General features: G+C 44.0%; 1 protein-coding gene across 2 annotated transcripts in view; it reads left to right on the forward strand.

Annotated features, from left to right (window-relative positions):
• Positions 1–24,230, forward strand: part of PICK1 (protein interacting with PRKCA 1) — a 249,888-nt gene that overhangs the window by 30,257 nt on the left and 195,401 nt on the right. For both annotated transcript variants that reach the window (XM_053721405.1, XM_053721406.1), the window contains exons 6-7: positions 9,308–9,397; positions 21,241–21,294. In XM_053721405.1, the coding sequence (XP_053577380.1) occupies positions 9,308–9,397; positions 21,241–21,294 (144 nt within the window). The remainder of the gene's footprint in view (positions 1–9,307; positions 9,398–21,240; positions 21,295–24,230) is intronic.

Genomic DNA, 24,230 nt, shown 5'->3' on the forward strand with positions numbered 1-24,230 from the left:
ACATGGAAGCATCTGTATGGACGATAAAACGTTTGTTAAGGGCTGGGGCCGCCAAGACAGGAGCGTTAATTAGAGCATTTTTGAGAGCCTGGAAAGCCGTTTCACAGTGGGGAGACCACAGGACCTGTCGAGGTAAGTTCTTCTTGGTCAAGTCAGTCAGGGGTTTGGCAAGTGTGCTGTAGTCTGGTACGAACCGTCTATAGTACCCTGCCGTGCCCAGGAAGGCTAGGACCTGAGTCTTAGTGATGGGGGTGGGCCAATTGGCGACAGCTTCTATTTTGGCCGGCTCTGGTCGCTGCTTTCCACACCCCACCCGGTGACCCAGGTACTGTACCTCGGCCATTCCAAAGTGGCATTTTTCTGGCTTCAGAGTCAGGCCAGCAGCCCGGATCTGATCCAGAACCATTCCCACATGAGCTAAGTGGTCCTCCCAGGACTCACTGTGGATCGCTATGTCGTCCAGGTAGGCGCAAGCAAAACTCTGGAAGCCATCCAGGAGCCTATCCACCAAGCGCTGGAATGTAGCTGGGGCATTCTTCATCCCAAACGGCATTACCCTAAGCTGATATAAGCCGAATGGGGTGACGAATGCCGACTTGGGGATAGCCTCCGGGGCCAGGGGAATCTGCCAGTAACCTTTGCAGAGATCAATAGTGGTCAGGTAATTTCCCCTGGCTATACGATCGAGTAGCTCGTCTACCCTGGGCATAGGGTAAGCGTCCGTCACGGTATTTTCATTGAGCCTCCGATAGTCTACGCAGAACCGGGTGGTCCCATCTTTCTTGGGCACCAAGACAACTGGGGAGGCCCAGGGACTATCGGAGGGCTCAATTACCCTGAGCTGGAGCATCTCATCGATCTCCTTCTTCATTCCTGTCCTAACTGCTTCAGGGATTCGGTACGGAGCCTGGCGCAAGGGAGCTTGTCCCGGAGTATCTACCTGGTGGGTGGTTAAAGTAGTGTACCCTGGCTTCGGGGAGAAGGTGAGGTGTTTAGACTGGAGGAGTTGGTTGAGCTGCTCCCTTTCAGTGGGGCTAAGTCGGTCCCCTATCTGAACCTGCGCCACTATACCTGTGGGGAGGCTCTTTTCTAATAGGTCTGGAATGGGTAAACTGTCGGGGTCTTCCTGAGGGGAACAACATACGGCCGTCACGTTCTCTGGTCGCTCAAAATATTCCTTGAGCATGTTTACATGGAATGTCTTTCTAAGATTGTTGTCGTGGCAGCTAGCTATCACATAAGTGGTGTCTCCCCTTTTCTCTACGATCTGGTAGGGACCCTGCCAGGACGCCTGCAATTTGTCTGTCTTCACCGGCTTAAGTACTAACACCTTTTGTCCTATGGTGAAGATTCTCTTTCGGGCCCCCCGATCGTACCATACTTTCTGTCTTCTCTGGGCCAACTGGAGATTAGCCCGCACGGATTTGGCTAATTGCTCCATTCGGTCCCTGAGTTCCAGCACGTATGGCACAATTGGGACACCGTCAGCCTCCATCTCTCCCTCCCAGTGCTCCCGGATCAGGTTTAGGGGTCCCCGTACCTTTCTTCCGTAGAGCAACTCGAAGGGAGAGAACCCTGTCGTTTCCTGGGGCACCTCCCGATAAGCAAATAGGAGGTGAGGCAGGAAGCGTTCCCAGTCTCGGTATTCCTGAGTGAACGTCTTGAGCATTTGCTTGAGGGTCCCATTGAACCTCTCACACAGCCCGTTCGTCTGGGGGTGGTATGGGGAGCTCAGGAGGGACTTAATTTTGCAAACCTGCCAGAGTTGTTGGGTCAATTCAGCCGTAAATTGGGTGCCTCGGTCGGATAGGATTTCTTTTGGAAATCCTACCCGGGAGAACACCTGTACTAGTGCATTCGCTACCGTATCCGCTTGTATGTTGGATAGGGCGACAGCCTCTGGGTACCTGGTAGCGTAGTCCACTACGGTAAGAATGTATCGCTTACCGGAGGGACTAGGGGTAGCCAGTGGTCCCACTAGGTCAATAGCAACCCGGCTGAAGGGTTCCTCTACAATGGGCATATTTACTAGCTGGGCTTTAGGGTGATCGCCTCGCCTTCCTACTCGTTGACACACATCGCAGGTGTTACAGTAAGTTCTAACGTCAGCGTGCACCCCTGGCCAAAAGAACGTGTGAGTAATGCGGTGTAGGGTACGGGTAACGGCTAGGTGGCCTGCTAAGGGGATGTCGTGGCCTATTTTGAGGATTTCTTGACGGTATTTGTGGGGCACTACCAGCTGTCGCCTACGCTGTCCCCTTTTCTCTGTCCAGCGGTATAGTTTCCCTTTTTCCCATAAGAATGTTTAGTTATCTGCCCCGCCCCCTCCGGTCTCTGCTCGTTCCCGGTACTTTTGTAAGGTCGGGTCAGTCTTAGACTCTGCCTCGAAAGCATCTGGGGTGTCCCAGGGTATGGGGCCTAACCTGTCAGGCAAGGTCGGGGTAGGTCTTACCTGTGTCTCCCGCACTGGTGAGAGCTCTCGCTCCGTCCGGGCTTGGGCCCGTGTAGTCACTGGGTCCGCCTTGTTGTTGCATACTGGAGCATAGGCAGAAGTCATGGGGCCCAAATCGTTGCCCAGTAGTACTTCGGCAGGTAAATTATCCATTAGGCCCACGTTCACAGCCCCCTTTCCCGCTCCCCAATCAAGATGCACTTTAGCTGTTGGAATTTTGTACACATCCCCCCCCGCCACTCTAACGGCCACAGTCTGTCCGGATCGCTTGTGCTCTGGCACCAAATGACTCTGTACCAGCGTGATAGTAGCCCCTGTGTCTCGCAATCCCTCGGTAGATCGCCCCTCGAGCCATACCCTCTGCCGATGGTGCTGGCGGTTATCTGAGGCAGCATATACAGGGTCTGCCTCGTGAAGCGGCCCCACATATCCCTCCATAGGGGCTGTTACAGAAGCATTAGTTATTTTGTTTTGAAGAGCTTATTTCCCAGCAGCAATGCCTGAACCAGCAAGCCAGCGCCTAAGAAGGGCTCCAAGAAAACCGTAACAAGTATCATTTCATAAAGAGTTAACTCTTTTTTTTCAGCTTTTAGAAACTATTGTCTAATCACCTCTGGAGCCAGACTGCTAATTGATAAGATGAACTTGTAAACCTGTTATCTTAAGTACTGTAATCCTATTGTGGCCTGTCAAAGGACAGTGCTCTCTATCTAAATGTGTGATGGGGGATTTTGTGCTTCCCCCCCTCTCCCCCTGGGAGTGCCCTGTGTGCATGTAACCTTAATAAAAAGCAGGCTGGGCATCCCAGTCCTGAGTTCTTGTTTGACCCTCAATCGCAGCGTTGACTCGTTTTTGTGGGCAGAAGGGTATCCTAGCGGTACTGCAGCTAAGGGAGATTATTCTATATTTGCGAGACTCATAGAATACTATGGAAAGCAGCTTCTCCCCTCTTTAGCAATAGGGATCCAGGCTACTAAGCGGTCCATCTCTCAGCGAGACTAAGGGTAACCGTAACAGGGGCCTCTTGGTTAACACAGAGGGCCCGGGCCAGACGATAGGACCCAGAGGGGTAATTGTAATTCCTGGGTGTCTGGTGCGTATTAAGGGGGCAGCTAGCCATGAAATGCCCTGGTTGCTTGCATCGGTGGCAAGTCGGTCTGGGACGCTCAGAGCTGTTATTGGGTGGTCCTGAGTGTCGGACGGGCCTTGTGGGCACCGGGGCTCGGAATTCAGTACGAGGGGGTGCACGGTAAACCTCTCTGGGTTCGACCCGTGCTGGAGCTCGGTAGTTCATGGGTTCGTGAAGACGGGAGTCATAATGTTCATCGGCCAATTTGGCTGCTTCTTCTAAGGTAGAAGGCCGCCTGTCTCGCAGCCATTCCTTCCCTTGCTGTTCCATGCCATTATAAAAATGTTCTAAGAGAAACAATTGTAAAATTTCCTCCCCAGTCACCGCTTTACTTCCACTCAGCCAGTGATTTGCCGCTCTCCGCATTCGGTGCGCCCATTCCATATGGGTATCGTTAGGCTTCTTTTCCGTGCCCCGAAACTGTCGGCGATACGTGTCCGGAGTTACAGCGTACCGTCGCAACAGTGTCTCCTTAACTAGCTCATACTGTGTCACTTCCTCAGCACCCAGAGTACGAAAGGCTTCCAGGGCTCGCCCGGATAGTTTCCCAGACAATATCGTGGGCCACTCTCTGTTGGGAATCTGGTGCAGGGCACATTGCCTTTCGAAGTCCGCCAAATATTCATCAATCCCTGTCTCGCTCTCTAGGAAGGGTCGAAATGCCGCATAGGGTATCTTGGGCCTCCCAGCATTTTCGACAGGGATGATTACCTGCGGGGCTTCAGCATTGCGGTGTGCATTCGCTAGGTTGAGTTCGTGGGCTCGAGTCTCTCGTATATCCTCGTCCGCCTCCGCCATCAACTGCTGTACCAATTCCATGGAGGGTTTCGGCCCGTATAATGAGAGCCTTTCCCGAACAATCCTGGTTTTTTTCGTCACTAATCGTGGTCGGTGTTTCCGCCATTGTGAAGCTCTGATCCAGTTCGGTCAATTCTGCGATCAGCTCTCTCCTCGGCCGGTTGCTGGCGTACCCCCCTCTGCTTTCAAGTAAATCCTTTAGGGTTGTACGCTTCAATTTTTCATAAGCGCTCTCCATCCGTTCTGTACCTCTCCTAGGAAATCCAGGAAAATCCCGCCGCTGCCGCCAAATGTTACGGTTACCCTTAGTCTCGCTGAGAGATGGACCGCTTAGTAGCCTGGATCCCTATTGCTAAAGAGGGGAGAAGCTGCTTTCCATAGTATTCTATATGAGTCTCGCAAATATAGAATAATCTCCCTTAGCTGCAGTACCGCTAGGATACCCTTCTGCCCACAAAAACGAGTCAACGCTGCGATTGAGGGTCAAACAAGAACTCAGGACTGGGATGCCCAGCCTGCTTTTTATTAAGGTTACATGCACACAGGGCACTCCCAGGGGGAGAGGGGGGGGAAACACAAAATCCCCCATCACACATTTAGATAGAGAGCACTGTCCTTTGACAGGCCACAATAGGATTACAGTACTTAAGATAACAAGTTTACAAGTTCATCTTATCAATTAGCAGTCTGGCTCCAGAGGTGATTAGACAATAGTTTCTAAAAGCTGAAAAAAAAGAGTTAACTCTTTATGAAATGATACTTGTTACGGTTTTCTTGGAGCCCTTCTTAGGCGTTGGCTTGCTGGTTCAGGCATTGCTGCTGGGAAATAAGCTCTTCACAACAAAATAACTAATGCTTCTGTAACACAGGCTACTAAAGATTTTCACCAAAACATCTAACCTGTTTGTTGTTTACTCTGGACAGAGGAGAGGTCAGAAGGCCTCGGCAACCTCTCTTTCTTTTTGGCTTCGGAGTATAATCCGTTTAGCCTATGAGACTGCTGGACAGCAGCCTCCTGAAAGGATTACAGCTCATTCTACTAGAGCTGTGGCTTCCACCTGGGCCTTTAAAAATGAGGCCTCTGTTGAACAGATTTGCAAGGCTGCAACTTGGTCTTCGCTTCATACTTTTTCCAAATTTTACAAATTTGATACTTTTGCTTCTTCGGAGGCTGTTTTTGGGAGAAAGGTTCTACAGGCAGTGGTTCCTTCCGTTTAAGTTCCTGCCTTGTCCCTCCCATCATCCGTGTACTTTAGCTTTGGTATTGGTATCCCACAAGTAATGGATGATCCGTAGACTGGATACACTTAACAAGAGAAAACATAATTTATGCTTACCTGATAAATTTATTTCTCTTGTAGTGTATCCAGTCCACGGCCCGCCCTGTCCTTTTCAGGCAGGTCTAAATTTTAATTAAACTACAGTCACCACTGCACCCTATGGTTTCTCCTTTCTCGGCTTGTTTCGGTCGAATGACTGGATATGGCAGTGAGGGGAGGAGCTATATAGCAGCTCTGCTGTGGGTGATCCTCTTGCAACTTCCTGTTGGGAAGGAGAATATCCCACAAGTAATGGATGATCCGTGGACTGGATACACTACAAGAGAAATAAATTTATCAGGTAAGCATAAATTATGTTTTTGTCTGTCTGGGATCTGTAAGGGTCAGAAGACTTATTAGTCTCCCTTATCCTTCATCGAGGAGTGTTCTCTGCTTGGCATATGAGCCAGCGGGACGCTAGCCTCCTTAGAGGTCTTTGGCTTGGTTTTTCAAGAGCAGTGACGTTCTTTAGGGTCTCTAGAAGGAGGCCTCTATGGATCATTTTTGGGGGCAGCTGCTTGGTCTTACTTGGTACTTACATTATGTACATAAAAATGTTATTGAGTTTTTTGCTTCTGTTGAAGCAGCCTTCGGGAGAAAGGGTTTGTCAGGCTGTGGTGCCTTCAGATGGGGGCCGCCTGTTTCCTTTTTGCCCTCCCATTAGTATTCAGTGTCCTCTGTAGCTTGGGTATCATTTTCCCACAAGTAATGAATGCAGCTGTGGACTTTTCCTGTATTAAGAAGGAAAACATAAATTATGGTTACCAGATAATTTCCTTTCCTTCTGTACAGGTAGAGTCCACAGCTCCCGCCCGTGTTCTCCGATGGGCGGCCCTAAATTTTAATTTTTCTTCTGGCACCTGTTTCACCCTGATATTTCTCCTACTGTTCCTTGTTCCCTCTGCAGAGTGACTGGGGGATGAGGGAAGTGGGAGAGGTATTTAAGCCTTTGGCTGGGGTGTCTTTGCCTCCTCCTGGTGGCTAGGTTCTGTATTTCCCACAAGTAATGAATGCAGCTGTGGACTCTCCCTGTACAGAAGGAAAGGAAATAATCTGGTAAGCATAATTTATGTTTTTGGGTGGTGAGATTGGCTGCAGCAAGACGCCGCTTTTGGGCAGTGATATCGGCTGCAGCGAGAGATCTGCTTTGAGATGCTGCTTTTGGTCGGTGAGATTTGCTTTGAGATGCTGCTTTTGGGTGGTGAGATCTGCTTTGAGATGCTGCTTTTGGGCGGTGAGATCTGCTTTGAGATGCTGCTTTTGGGTGGTGAGATTTGCTTTGAGATGCTGCTTTTGGGCGGTGAGATCTGCTTTGAGATGCTGCTTTTGGGTGGTGAGATTTGCTTTGAGATGCTGCTTTTGGGCGGTGAGATTTGCTTTGAGATGCTGCTTTTGGGCGGTGAGATCTGCTTTGAGATGCTGCTTTTGGGCGGTGAGATCTGCTTTGAGATGCTGCTTTTGGGCGGTGAGATCGGCTGCAGCGAGACGCTGTTTTTGGGCAGTGAGACGCTGCTTTTGGGCGGTGAGATCTGCAGTGAGACGCTGCTTTTGGGCGGTGAGATCTGCAGTGAGACGCTGCTTTTGGGCGGTGAGATCTGCAGTGAGACGCTGCTTTTGGGCGGTGAGATCTGCAGTGAGACGCTGCTTTTGGGCGGTGAGATCTGCAGTGAGACGCTGCTTTTGGGCGGTGAGATCTGCAGTGAGACGCTGCTTTTGGGCGGTGAGATCTGCAGTGAGACGCTGCTTTTGGGCGGCGAGATCTGCAGTGAGACGCTGCTTTTGGGCGGCGAGATCTGCAGTGAGACGTTGCTTTTGGGCAGTGAGATCTGCAGTGAGACGCTGCTTTTGGGCGGTGAGATCTATAGTGAGACGCTGCTTTTGGGCGGTGAGATCTGTAGTGAGACGCTGCTTTTGGGCAGTGAGATCGGCTGCAGCGAGACGTTGCTTTTGGGCAGTGAGATCTGCTTTGAGACGCTGCTTTTGGGCGGTGAGATCTATAGTGAGACGCTGCTTTTGGGCGGTGAGATCTATAGTGAGACGCTGCTTTTGGGCGGTGAGATCTGTAGTGAGACGCTGCTTTTGGGCAGTGAGATCGGCTGCAGTGAGACGTTGCTTTTGGGCAGTGAGATCTGTAGTGAGACGCTGCTTTTGGGCGGTGAGATCTGTAGTGAGACGCTGCTTTTGGGCAGTGAGATCGGCTGCAGTGAGACGTTGCTTTTGGGCAGTGAGATCTGTAGTGAGACGCTGCTTTTGGGCGGTGAGATCTGTAGTGAGACGCTGCTTTTGGGCGGTGAGATCTGCAGTGAGACGCTGCTTTTGGGCAGTGAGATCTGTAGTGAGACGCTGTTTTTGGGCAGTGAGACGCTGCTTTTGGGCGGTGAGATCTGCAGTGAGACGCTGCTTTTGGGCAGTGAGATCTGCAGTGAGACGCTGCTTTTGGGCGGTGAGATCTGCAGTGAGACGCTGTTTTTGGGCAGTGAGACGCTGCTTTTGGGCAGTGAGATCTGCAGTGAGACGCTGCTTTTGGGCGGTGAGATCTGCAGTGAGACGCTGCTTTTGGGCAGTGAGATCTGCAGTGAGACGCTGCTTTTGGGCGGTGAGATCTGCAGTGAGACGCTGCTTTTGGGCAGTGAGATCTGCAGTGAGACGCTGCTTTTGGGCAGTGAGATCTGCAATGAGACGCTGCTTTTGGGCGGTGAGATCTGCAGTGAGACGCTGCTTTTGGGCGGTGAGATCTGCAGTGAGACGCTGCTTTTGGGCGGTGAGATCTGCAGTGAGACGCTGCTTTTGGGCGGTGAGATCTGCAGTGAGACGCTGCTTTTGGGCGGTGAGATCGCCTCTGAGTTATGCAAGTTTAATTTTGATGTTACTGTCTCTTTAAGTACAGTAGGTCATCATAAGCATCAAACAGGTTGAGAAACTCTTCCCTGACACACAGGCTAAAAAAACTGTACTTGCCTAACTGCATTATGTTCTATTTACTTCATTTAAAACATTTTCTTTTGTGATTCAGACCATTTTATAAAGTGTTTCCAACTTCTATTATCAAATTTGCTTTAAGGTGTCTGGAGCACTACATGGCAGGAAATAGTGCTTTAAACGACTGCCATATAGTGCTCCAGACACGTGCACACTCCTAAGCTTTATTTCAGCAAAGGATAGCAAGAGAAAAAAAATTGATAATAGAAGTAAATTAGAAAGTTGTTTAAAATGGCTGCTCTATCTGAATTATGAAAGAAAAAATGTGGGTTCATGTCTCTTTAAAGAATATTCTGCAAACTATGGCAAAGACATGAATGTACAATCTAGCAGTATAAAGACTCACCGAGCGCTTGCAGAGACTACTGCGGTATGCTCATATACACAACCTGCTGTCGTATTGGAAACCGCTTGTACAAGGGCTAACTACCGTGCTTCTTAAATATAATCTATTTGTCTCTGGTGCATTTCATATCTTTTCTCTCCTTACAGAAAAATACTTATTGGCTGACATTTCCTACTGAGCTCCTCCAGGTTTTAGAGCAATGTTCATGTTTTGCTTTACTTTTTCTTTTTCTTCTGTAAAATTATTTTCTTCTCAATTTAAAATATTTCTTTTCATCCATTCAGTCCTAAAGAAAGTGAAGCATCGATTAGTGGAGAACATGAGCTCAGGCACTGCAGATGCTCTGGGGTTAAGCCGCGCCATCCTATGTAACGGTAATCCTGCATGACAGTGCTCTTATCTGATGCTAATACTTAAGTAATGTGATCCTGAGTAGCTATAACCCTACCTGAGTGTAATACTATATAATAGTGCTCTTGCAAGATGGTAATGAGATCCTGCATAGCTATAACCCTACCTGAGTGTAATACTATATAATAGTGCTCTTGCAAGATGGTAATGAGATCCTGCATAGCTATAACCCTACCTGAGTGTAATACTATATAATAGTGCTCTTGCAAGATACGTAATGAGATCCCGCATAGCTATAACCCTACCTGAGTGTAATACTATATAATAGTGCTCTTGCAAGATACGTAATGAGATCCCGCATAGCTATAACCCTACCTGAGTGTAATACTATATAATAGTGCTCTTGCAAGATGGTAATGACATCCTGCATAGCTATAACCCTACCTGAGTGTGATCTTATATAATAGTGCTCTTGCAAGATACGTAATGAGATCCCGCATAGCTATAACCCTACCTGAGTGTAATACTATATAATAGTGCTCTTGCAAGATTGTAATCCTTACGTAATGAGATCCTGCATAGCTATAACCCTACCTGAGTGTAATACTATATAATAGTGCTCTTGCAAGATACGTAATGAGATCCCGCATAGCTATAACCCTACCTGAGTGTAATACTATATAACAGTGCTCTTGCAAGATGGTAATGAGATCCTGCATAGCTATAACCCTACCTGAGTGTAATACTATATAATAGTGCTCTTGCAAGATGGTAATGAGATCCTGCATAGCTATAACCCTACCTGAGTGTAATACTATATAATAGTTCTCTTGCAAGATTGTAATCCTTACGTAATGAGATCCTGCATAGCTATAACCCTACCTGAGTGTAATACTATATAACAGTGCTCTTGCAAGATGGTAATGAGATCCTGCATAGCTATAACCCTACCTGAGTGTAATACTATATAATAGTGCTCTTGCAAGATACGTAATGAGATCCCGCATAGCTATAACCCTACCTGAGTGTAATACTATATAATAGTGCTCTTGCAAGATTGTAATCATTTAGGTAATGAGATCCTGCATAGCTATAACCCTACCTGAGTGTAATACTATATAATAGTTCTCTTGCAAGATTGTAATCATTTAGGTAATGAGATCCTGCATAGCTATAACCCTACCTGATTGTAATGCTATATAATAGTGCTCTTGCAAGATACGTAATGAGATCCTGCATAGCTATAACCCTACCTGAGTGTAATACTATATAACAGTGCTCTTGCAAGATGGTAATGAGATCCTGCATAGCTATAACCCTACCTGAGTGTAATACTATATAATAGTGCTCTTGCAAGATACGTAATGAGATCCCGCATAGCTATAACCCTACCTGAGTGTAATACTATATAACAGTGCTCTTGCAAGATGGTAATGAGATCCTGCATAGCTATAACCCTACCGGAGTGTAATACTATATAATAGTGCTCTTGCAAGATGGTAATGAGATCCTGCATAGCTATAACCCTACCTGAGTGTAATACTATATAATAGTGCTCTTGCAAGATGGTAATGAGATCCTGCATAGCTATAACCCTACCTGAGTGTAATACTATATAATAGTGCTCTTGCAAGATATGTAATGAGATCCTGCATAGCTATAACCCTACCTGATTGTAATGCTATATAATAGTGCTCTTGCAAGATATGTAATGAGATCCTGCATAACTATAACCCTACCTGAGTGTAATACTATATAATAGTGCTCTTGCAAGATACGTAATGAGATCCCGCATAGCTATAACCCTACCTGATTGTAATACTATATAATAGTGCTCTTGCAAGATGGTAATGAGATCCTGCATAGCTATAACCCTACCTGAGTGTAATACTATATAACAGTGCTCTTGCAAGATGGTAATGAGATCCTGCATAGCTATAACCCTACCTGAGTGTAATACTATATAACAGTGCTCTTGCAAGATGGTAATGAGATCCTGCATAGCTATAACCCTACCTGAGTGTAATACTATATAATAGTGCTCTTGCAAGATACGTAATGAGATCCTGCATAGCTATAACCCTACCTGAGTGTAATACTATATAACAGTGCTCTTGCAAGATGGTAATGAGATCCTGCATAGCTATAACCCTACCTGAGTGTAATACTATATAATAGTGCTCTTGCAAGATGCAGGATCTCATTACGTATCTTGCAAGAGCACTATTATATAGTATTACACTCAGGTAGGGTTATAGCTATGCAGGATCTCATTACGTATCTTGCAAGAGCACTATTATATAGTATTACTACTATAACCTGAGTGTAATACTATATAATAGTGCTCTTGCAAGATGGTAATCCTTACGTAATGAGATCCCGCATAGCTATAACCCTACCTGATTGTAATGCTATATAATAGTGCTCTTGCAAGATACGTAATGAGATCCTGCATAGCTATAACCCTACCTGAGTGTAATACTATATAATAGTGCTCTTGCAAGATTGTAATCCTTACGTAATGAGATCCTGCATAGCTATAACCCTACCTGAGTATAATACTATATAATAGGGCTCTTACAAGATGGTAATCCTTACGTAATGAGATCCCACATGGCTATAACCCTACCTGATTGTGATCTTATATAATAGTGCTCTTGCAAGATACGTAATGAGATCCTGCATAGCTATAACCCTACCTGATTGTAATACTATATAATAGTGCTCTTGCAAGATACGTAATGAGATCCCGCATAGCTATAACCCTACCTGATTCTAATACTATATAATAGGGCTCTTGCAAGATACGTAATGAGATCCCGCATAGCTATAACCCTACCTGAGTGTAATACTATATAATAGTGCTCTTGCAAGATGGTAATCCTTACGTAATGAGATCCTGCATAGCTATAACCCTACCTGAGTGTAATACTATATAATAGTGCTCTTGCAAGATACGTAATGAGATCCCGCATAGCTATAACCCTACCTTATTGTAATACTATATAATAGTGCTCTTGCAAGATGGTAATCCTTACGTAATGAGATCCCGCATAGCTATAACCCTACCTGAGTGTAATACTATATAATAGTGCTCTTGCAAGATACGTAATGAGATCCCGCATAGCTATAACCCTACCTTATTGTAATACTATATAATAGTGCTCTTGCAAGATGGTAATCCTTACGTAATGAGATCCCGCATAGCTATAACCCTACCTGAGTGTAATACTATATAACAGTGCTCTTGCAAGATGGTAATGAGATCCTGCATAGCTATAACCCTACCTGAGTGTAATACTATATAATAGTGCTCTTGCAAGATGGTAATGAGATCCTGCATAGCTATAACCCTACCGGAGTGTAATACTATATAATAGTGCTCTTGCAAGATACGTAATGAGATCCCGCATAGCTATAACCCTACCTGAGTGTAATACTATATAATAGTGCTCTTGCAAGATATGTAATGAGATCCTGCATAGCTATAACCCTACCTGAGTGTAATACTATATAATAGTGCTCTTGCAAGATACGTAATGAGATCCTGCATAGCTATAACCCTACCTGAGTGTAATACTATATAATAGTGCTCTTGCAAGATGGTAATGAGATCCTGCATAGCTATAACCCTACCTGAGTGTAATACTATATAATAGTGCTCTTGCAAGATGGTAATGAGATCCTGCATAGCTATAACCCTACCTGAGTGTAATACTATATAATAGTGCTCTTGCAAGATACGTAATGAGATCCTGCATAGCTATAACCCTACCTGAGTGTAATACTATATAACAGTGCTCTTGCAAGATGGTAATGAGATCCTGCATAGCTATAACCCTACCTGAGTGTAATACTATATAATAGTGCTCTTGCAAGATGGTAATGAGATCCTGCATAGCTATAACCCTACCTGAGTGTAATACTATATAATAGTGCTCTTGCAAGATACGTAATGAGATCCCGCATAGCTATAACCCTACCTGAGTGTAATACTATATAATAGTGCTCTTGCAAGATACGTAATGAGATCCTGCATAGCTATAACCCTACCTGATTGTAATACTATATAATAGTGCTCTTGCAAGATACGTAATGAGATCCTGCATAGCTATAACCCTACCTTATTGTAATACTATATAATAGTGCTCTTGCAAGATGGTAATGAGATCCTGCATAGCTATAACCTTACCTTAGTGTAATACTATATAATAGTGCTCTTGCAAGATGGTAATCCTTACGTAATGAGATCCCGCATAGCTATAACCCTACCTCAGTGCTTTCCAAAGTTTTCATGTTGGTGACACGCTTTTTAGACCTACATCATATCGCCACATAGTAATTCAGTTGTACAGCAAACAAGAGGTTAAACTAACTTGTTTAAAGAGATGCGGACACATACATAAATAATATAATGGTGGAATGTATTTACAAGTAACAGAGTAAGTATGTGCAAGAATTAAAAAAAAGTTTAACATCACCAATAGCTACCTACTATTTAAATGGGCTGTATGAGGTTGATGGGATGGACACAGTTTCTGAATATTTGATGGAATATTAGATAAAGACACTCACATTTCATCATCAAGCATTTTTAAGCTTCCACTTCCTATCCATATATCAAGAGCAGGAGCAACTATGCACTACTGGGAGCTAGCTGCAAAAAAAAAAAAAACACTTTGACTTCTGACTTCAGCTCAGCGTTTTAAGCTGCTGCCCTCTGCAAGTCTGACTGACTACTGCTTGCGCTGCAAACACTCTGTTGTCCCACTCAATGACTACACATGCAGTCATGAGCCGATTGAGGGGACTACACGTGCAGTCAGGAGCCAATGTGCCATCAATGGGAATAGTTTCAGTTCCCGCTGAGCTGCACCAATAGGTTAACATGATCTGTAACCCACTAGGTATCAATCACGTGTCAACCATGTGATATCCATAGCAGGTAGGCCAAAAGTCGGAAACCAAAAATAAAATGTAAATAAAAAAATTAAAAAATTGTGCTGAAGCTGGGACACACCTACACACTGCTGCTGACACACTGAGTCACGACACACAGTTTGTGCTGAAGCAGGGACAAACCTACACACTGCTGCTGACACACTGAGTCACGACAAACAGTTTGTGCTTAAGCTGGGACACACCTACACACTGCTGCTGACACACTGAGTCACGACACACAGTTTGTGCTGAAGCAGGGACAAACCTACACACTGCTGCTGACACACTGAGTCACGACACACAGTTTGTTCTTAAGCTGGGACACACCTACACACTGCTGCTGACACACTAATGAGTCACGACACACAGTTTGTGCTGAAGTAGGGACACACCTACACACTGCTGCTGACACACTGAGTCAAGATACACAGTTTGTGCTGAAGCTGGGACACACCTACACACTGCTGCTGACACACTGAGTCACGACACACAGTTTGTGCTTAAGCTGGGACACACCTACACACTGCTGCTGACACACTGAGTCACGATACACAGTTTGTGCTGAAGCAGGGACACACCTACACACTGCTGCTGACACACTAATGAGTCACGATACACAGTTTGTGCTGAAGCAGGGACACACCTACACACTGCTGCTGACACACTAATGAGTCACAACACACAGTTTGTGCTGAAGCAGGGACACACCTACACACTGCTGCTGACACACTGAGTCACAACACACAGTTTGTGCTGAAGCAGGGACACACCTACACACTGCTGCTGACACACTGAGTCACGACACACAGTTTGTGCTTAAGCTGGGACACACCTACACACTGCTGCTGACACACTAATGAGTCACGACACACAGTTTGTGCTGAAGTAGGGACACACCTACACACTGCTGCTGACACACTGAGTCACGACACACAGTTTGTGCTTAAGCTGGGACACACCTACACACTGCTGCTGACACACTGAGTCACGACACACAGTTTGTGCTGAAGCTGGGACACACCTACACACTGCTGCTGACACACTAATGAGTCACGACACACAGTTTGTGCTGAAGCTGGGACACACCTACACACTGCTGCTGACACACTAATGAGTCACGACACACAGTTTGTGCTGAAGCTGGGACATGCCTACACACTGCTGCTGACACACTGAGTCACGACACACAGTTTGTGCTTAAGCTGGGACACACCTACACACTGCTGCTGACACACTAATGAGTCACGATACACAGTTTGTGCTGAAGCAGGGACACACCTACACACTGCTGCTGACACACTGAGTCAAGACACACAGTTTGTGCTGAAGCAGGGGCACACCTACACACTGCTGCTGACACACTGAGTCACAACACACAGTTTGTGCTGAAGCAGGGACACACCTACACACTGCTGCTGACACACTGAGTCACAACACACAGTTTGTGCTGAAGCAGGGACACACCTACACACTGCTGCTGACACACTGAGTCACAACACACAGTTTGTGCTGAAGCAGGGACACACCTACACACTGCTGCTGACACACTGAGTCACAACACACAGTTTGTGCTGAAGCAGGGACACACCTACACACTGCTGCTGACACACTGAGTCACGACACACAGTTTGTGCTGAAGCTGGGACACGCCTACACACTGCTGCTGACACACTAACTTTCCCTCCTCTTCACTCTCCTGCATGGGCTCTGCTTTTAGACATAGATTAATCGGCTGCTACTGAGATCACAAACAGAATCCATTTTTATATCAAAAAAGTTGCATACTCCAGCGATTTTTATATATATATGTATATGTAAGTATGTGTGTGTGTGTATAAATCCTGGTTTGTTTCTGTGGGAACCATTATATTTACATGGAACAACCGGGTGGCTGACCCCAGGAGGGCAGATTCACATTGGGACTGTTTATTTTTTATATATATAAGAAAACAAAGAACCCCTCGGCACTCCAAGGTCAGGATACAATAAAAATTCCTTTATTTGTTGACTTCACTTAAAAGCATAGCTCCACATACAGCAGCAGCGGTAAAATTACATATAGAAAAAGGAAGCAGGGGGAACATCACCTTCCTGGGACATCATACGCGTTTCATGCCTCTGGGGCACTTGCTCACTGATGGAGAACAGGTGGTGAGTAAGCTCCTTATAATGAATATTACATCCAATGGAAAATCATCTAATTAGCATTCATACATTAACCCCTGAAATACCTATACTAAGTTTAACACAGCCTAGAAATTGCCAATTAACTCTATCTTGTCATATAGTAACAATAAAAGTGATTTAAATTTAATATACAGTTTATGAACAGCAAACCCACATATAAAAATGCCATTTTATAAATGCTGAAGTTGGTTAAATAAACGGATAAATATGAATACATACATGTAAGCATCATTTTGACATGAGCAAATACATTTATATATAAGTACATATCATCTAATACACCAACTAGTTGGTAAAAAACATGAATTGATCATAAGTGTTGTTTTGCTGAAAACAATATTATTGCTCAATATTATTACTAAAGAATACATAGATGAATAGGTATTGCAATTTATTTTATTTTAATAGTTTCTAATGTTGGATGAACATATTTACATCCATTCTAGAATTTAACCCTGTAGGCATTCTAGTTTTGAGGTGGAGAATCCAACAAACCTCTCTTTCATCTATTTTTTTTCTCTCTATTTCCACCCCGGGGATGCCTAGGAATAAAGTCTATACCTTGAACCTTGAGTAATGTGCTATCTGAGTTGTGGTTATACCTGAAATGTTTGGCTATTGGAGTTTTAGACTCTAGGTCCTCAATAGATCTGAGGTGCTCCATAACCCGGTCTTTCAAAGACCTCTTTGTGCGTCCGATATATTGTATTTTACATCCTTGACATGTTAGAAGATATATCACATGGGTACTATTGCAATTAATAAAGTAACGTATGTCGCATTCTTTATCAAGAGCTTCAGATCTGCAAATACTACCCGGAATTATTTGTGAGCACGTCTTGCATCTAGATGCGTTACATTTGAAACGGCCATTACGCTTTTGTAACCATGTGCCACTCATTACTTTAGGCAGCATAGATGGGGACAATATGTTTGAGTGTTTTCGCTTTACGCGACACAAACCTACAGCCCCCCTTCACAATCTTACTCAACCTTTCATCATTTTGAAGTATAGGGAGACTTTGTTTGATCAATTTACAGATTTTATCATATTCAAGACTATACGGAGTAGTAAAAATAGGAATGGATGTATACTTGTCCTTCTTTGTTTTCTTTTTATTCTTTTTATATGTGAGTAGCTCCATCCTAGGTATTTTATCTACATCCAATTTTGCCTGTGCCAATACTGCTCGAGGGTATCCGTGTGATTTTAACCTCTCCATAGTGTTTTGTGCTTGTTGTTCATACATGACAGAATCTGAGCAATTACGTTTTACCCTGATGAGTTGACTCTTGGGAATGGATTTCAGTAGATGAGGGGGATGGCAAGAGTCATATTTAAGAATGCTATTGCCCGATGTAGGTTTACGGTATAATTCTACCTGTATGTTTCCATCAACCGGCCTCACGGTCACATATAAAAAATTTAAGGATTCCGTACTGGATTCAATAGTGAAAGTAAGATTTAGTCTGTTATGCAACACATATTGATGAAATAGGTCAATGGAATCACATTCACCATTCCAAACAAAAATCAAATCATCGATGTAACGCCCATAATAGGCGACATTAGTACGGAAAGGGTTTCTATCTCCAAAGATGTGGAAGAGCTCCCACCAACCTAAGAAAAGGTTGGCGTAAGATGGCGCAAATTTAGCGCCCATAGCTGTTCCACATCCTTGGAGATAGAAACGACCCTCAAAAAGAAAAAATTGTGTTTAAGCAAGTATTCAGTGGCCATAAGCAAAAAAAACATGGTAGCCTCATCGTAATTGGACCTGTGTCTTAAGAAAAACTCAAGCGCTTCCAAACCTTTAGCATGAGGAATGGATGTGTACAAAGAGGAAACATCCATTGAAATAAGAGTATAGTTTGAATTCCACGGGATGCCCTGTATTTGTTTAATAAAGGATGTAGTATCCTTTATATAGCTGGGAAGGGCCAACACAAGTGGTTGCAAATACATGTCAACCAATTCCGATAGAGGTTCATTTAAGGACCCTATGCCCACTACAATTGGACGACCCGGTGGGTTAAGGGGGTCCTTGTGTATTTTGGGGAAATAGTGGAACACGGCAGTGACAGGCCAATCTGGCACTAAATATTCAAACATATATTGGCAGTGATGATTCCATTGTCCCTGCCGTATCTCACTATCTCCACAAGTAAATCCCTATAGGTGCTAGTTGGGTCAGTAGTAAGAGTACAGTAGGTAGTTTTATCTGATAGTTGACGGGAAGCCTCCCGAACATATTCTTGCCTGTTCAAAATCACTAAATTGCCCCCTTATCAGATTCTCGTCGAAAAACAAGATTCTTATTGGATGACAGTTATTGAAGAGCCCTATTATCAGACTGAGTAAAATTATTTTTGTTATGTTGGATTTTATGGGTTTCAACACTGTCAGTTTCAGTTAATGTACGTGTGGTCCTTAATTCAGAATCTAATTTAATTAATTGATTCTCTATAGTTTGTTGGAAAATATCTAGAGAATTACATCTGGTCTGAACGGGTTAAAAGGTACTCCTGTTTTTTAACCTTGACACATCTATATCCTGTAAAGATGGACCATGTCTGATGTTGTCTCTGCCCACTGATTGCAAATCTTCCATGTCTTGGATACAGCATCTGTCTTCAAAAGTCAGATTGGACTCAACATTGTCCCCTGATGTAATGGGGGGGACAATATTTTCTTCATCTGGAAAAAACTCTGATTCAGATTCCTCAGTCAAAAAATGTTTTTGAGAGTAAGTAATCTCACAAATTTGTTGAGATCTAGTATGGTCTGAAACAGATTGAAATGACAAGATGGAGAAAAACTGAGTCCATGTGACAGTACCCTCTCTTCATCCTAACTAAGAATATAATCTGACAAATTGATCACATCTTTTGTAGATATCTGTGTGTTTGTTTCTTTCTTATCCTCTGTTGGTATCTCTGTTTTTTCTGTGTCTACGGCGGTATCTGTTTTGGCCCCCTCTACGTGTTCTTTTCTGTTTTGTGGTTTTAGAATGGAGTGAGGAGGGCCGATTCACATTGGGACTGTTTATTTATTACACACATACATATACACACACACTCACCGGCCACTCTATTAGGTACACCTTGCTAATACGTGTTGGACCCCTTTTACCTTCAGAACAGCCTTAATTCTTTGTGGCATAGATTCAACAAAGTGTTGGAAACATTCCTTAGACATTTTGGTCCATATTGACATGATAGCATCACGCAGGTTCTGCATATTTGTCGGGTGCACATTCATGATGTGAATTTTCCATTCCACCACATTCCAAAGGTGCTCTATTGGATTGAGATCTGGTGACTGTGGAGGCCATTGGAGTACAGTGAACTCATTGTCATGTTCAAGAAACCAGTTTGAGATGATTTGAGCTTTTTGACGTGGTGTATTATCCTGCTGGAAGTAGCCATCAGAAGATGGGTACACTGTAGTCATAAAGGGATGGACATGGTCAGCAACAATACTGTGGTAAGCCTTGGCATTTAAACGATGCTCAATTGGTACTAAGGGGCCCAAATTGTGTCAAGAAAATATCCCCCACACCATTACACCACCACCAGCCTGAACCGTTAAAACAAGGCAGGATGGATCCATGCTTTCATGTTGTTTACGCCAAATTCTGACCCTACCATCTTTATGTCGCAGTTGAAAGCGAGACTCATCAGACCAGGCAACTTTTTTTCCAATCTTCTATTGTCCAATTTTGGTGAGCCTGTGAGAATTGTAGCTTCAGTTTCCTGTTCTTAGATGACAGCTCTAGCACCTGGTGTGGTCTAATGCTGCTGTAGCCCATCTGCTTCAAGGTTCAACGTTTTGTGCGTTCAGAGATGGTATTCTGTATACCTTTGTTGTAACTAGTGGTTATTTGATTTACTGTTGCCTTTCTATCATCTCAAACCAATCTGCCCATTCTCCTCTGACTTCTGACATCAACAAGGCATTGTCATCCACACAACCGCCACTCACTGGATAATTTCTATTTTTCAGACCATTCTCTGTAAAGCTTAGAGATGGTTGTGCATGAAACAACCATGCCATGTTAAAAGCCACTTAAATCCCTTAAATCCCTTTTTCTTCCCCATTCTTATTCTTTCTCTTTCTTTTCTTTCTCTCTCTCTCTCTCTCTCTCTCTCTCTCTCTCTCTCTCTCTCTCTCTCTCTCTTTCTCTCTTTCTCTCTTTCTCTCTTTCTCTCTTTCTCTCTCTCTCTTTCTCTCTCTCTTTCTCTCTCTCTTTCTCTCTCTTTCTCTCTTTCTCTTTTTCTCTCTCTTTCTCTTTCTCTTTCTTTCTCTCTCTCTTTCTCTCTCTCTCTCTTTCTCTCTCTTTCTCTCTCTCTCTCTTTCTCTTTCTCTTTTTCTCTCTCTTTCTCTTTCTCTCTCTCTTTCTCTCTCTCTCTTTCTCTCTCTCTTTCTCTCTCTTTCTCTCTCTCTCTCTTTCTCTCTCTCTCTTTCTCTCTCTCTCTTTCTCTCTCCATAATGGTAACTCTGTTTGACGGTGATGCTGCGTGCCGGTGAAGCTACATAACGGTAACCCTGCGTGATGGTATACTTGCGTTACATGGTACTGCTCTATACAGTTCTCATTTCACTTGTGTTTTATACAATATAAATTAAGGGATCAATGGGTTATCAGTGTTCGGTTTCTGTTTGTCAGTTGCTTAGATTTTCAAAGTTGTTTCTGTGATTTTGAGACCTAAGGTTCATAGATTTCTCTTTTGTCAGATGGTTTGGTAAAAAAACTCGAGGAGCTGGAGAAGACAGCAGAGTTTTATAGAGGTAAATATGCCATTATAGTCCCTTATAGATAGCGGATGCATACTGCACATCCTGCTTCAGGGTGCTTGTGCCCTGCCCCGCTGCAGGGTGCTTGTGTTCTTGGTCTGTCTGGATCCACTGTCACACTTCATGGTACACTGTGTCGCACACTGTACTGTCTCATTACTTATCCTGTGTCACACACACTGTACTGTCTTATTACTTATCCTGTGTTACACACTGTACTGTCTCATTACTTATCCTGTGTCACACACACTGTACTGTCTCATTACTTATCCTGTGTCACACACTGTACTGTCTCATTACTTATCCTGTGTCACACACACTGTACTGTCTCATTACTTATCCTGTGTCACACACACTGTACTGTCTCATTACTTATCCTGTGTCACACACTGTACTGTCTCATTACTTATCCTGTGTCACACACACTGTACGGTCTTATTACTTATCCTGTGTCACACACTGTACTGTCTCATTACTTATCCTGTGTCACACACACTGTACTGTCTCATTACTTATCCTGTGTCACACACACTGTACTGTCTCATTACTTATCCTGTGTCACACACACTGTACTGTCTCATTACTTATCCTGTGTCACACACACTGTACTGTCTCATTACTTATCCTGTGTCACACACTGTACTGTCTCATTACTTATCCTGTGTCACACACACACTGTACGGTCTCATTACTTATCCTGTGTCACACACACTGTACTGTCTCATTACTTATCCTGTGTCACACACACTGTACGGTCTCATTACTTATCCTGTGTCACACACACTGTACTGTCTCATTACTTATCCTGTGTCACACACACTGTACTGTCTCATTACTTATCCTGTGTCACACACTGTACTGTCTCATTACTTATCCTGTGTCACACACTGTACTGTCTCATTACTTATCCTGTGTCACACACACTGTACTGTCTCATTACTTATCCCGTGTCACACACACTGTACTGTCTCATTACTTATCCTGTGTCACACACACTGTACTGCCTCATTACTTATCCCGTGTCACACACACTGTACTGTCTTATTACTTATCCTGTGTCACACACTGTACTGTCTCATTACTTATCCCGTGTCACACACACTGTACTGTCTTATTACTTATCCTGTGTCACACACACTGTACTGTCTCATTACTTATCCTGTGTTACACACACTGTACTGTCTCATTACTTATCCAGTGTTACACACACTGTACTGTCTCATTACTTATCCTGTGTCACACACACTGTACTGTCTCATTTCTTATCCTGTGTCACACACACTGTACTGTCTCATTACTTATCCTGTGTCACACACTGTACTGTCTCATTACTTATCCCGTGTCACACACACTGTACTGTCTCATTACTTATCCTGTGTCACACACTGTACTGTCTCATTACTTATCCTGTGTCACACACACTGTACTGTCTCATTACTTATCCTGTGTCACACACACTGTACTGTCTCATTACTTATCCCGTGTCACACACACTGTACTGTCTCATTACTTATCCTGTGTCACACACACTGTACTGTCTCATTACTTATCCTGTGTCACACACACTGTACTGTCTTATTACTTATCCTGTGTCACACACACTGTACTGTCTCATTACTTATCCTGTGTCACACACTGTACTGTCTCATTACTTATCCTGTGCCACACACACTGTACTGTCTCATTACTTATCCCGTGTCACACACACTGTAATGTCTTATTACTTATCCTGTGTCACACACACTGTACTGTCTCATTACTTATCCAGTGTCACACACACTGTACTGTCTCATTACTTATCCTGTGTTACACACTGTACTGTCTCATTACTTATCCTGTGTCACACACACTGTACGGTCTCATTACTTATCCCGTGTCACACACACTGTACTGTCTCATTACTTATCCTGTGTCACACACTGTACTGTCTCATTACTTATCCTGTGTCACACACTGTACTGTCTTATTACTTATCCTGTGTCACACACACTGTACTGTCTCATTACTTATCCTGTGTCACACACTGTACTGTCTCATTACTTATCCCGTGTCACACACACTGTACTGTCTCATTACTTATCCCGTGTCACACACACTGTGCTGTCTCATTACTTATCCTGTGTCACACACTGTACTGTCTCATTACTTATCCTGTGTCACACACACTGTACTGTCTCATTACGTATCCTTTGTCACACACACTGTACTGTCTCATTACTTATCCTGTGTCACACACTGTACTGTCTCATTACTTATCCTGTGTCACACACACTGTACTGTCTCATTACTTATCCCGTGTCACACACACTGTACTGTCTCATTACTTATCCCGTGTCACACACACTGTACTGTCTCATTACTTATCCTGTGTCACACACACTGTACTGTCTCATTAATTATCCCCTGTCACACACACTGTACTGTCTCATTACTTATCCTGTGTCGCACACACTGTACTGTCTCATTACTTATCCTGTGTCACACACACTGTACTGTCTCATTACTTATCCCGTGTCACACACTGTACTGTCTCATTACTTATCCCGTGTCACACACTGTACTGTCTCATTACTTATCCCGTGTCATACACACACTGTACTGTCTCATTACTTATCCCGTGTCACACACACACTGTACGGTCTCATTACTTATCCCGTGTCATACACACACTGTACTGTCTCATTACTTATCCTGTGTTACACACTGTACTGTCTCATTACTTATCCTGTGTCACACACACTGTACTGTCTCATTACTTATCCTGTGTCACACACTGTACTGTCTCATTACTTATCCTGTGTCACACACACTGTACTGTCTCATTACTTATCCTGTGTCACACACACTGTACTGTCTCATTACTTATCCTGTGTCACACACTGTACTGTCTTATTACTTATCCTGTGTTACACACACTGTACTGTCTCATT

The sequence above is a fragment of the Bombina bombina genome, chromosome 7 (assembly GCF_027579735.1).
Source record: "Bombina bombina isolate aBomBom1 chromosome 7, aBomBom1.pri, whole genome shotgun sequence".
Lineage (NCBI taxonomy): Eukaryota > Metazoa > Chordata > Amphibia > Anura > Bombinatoridae > Bombina > Bombina bombina.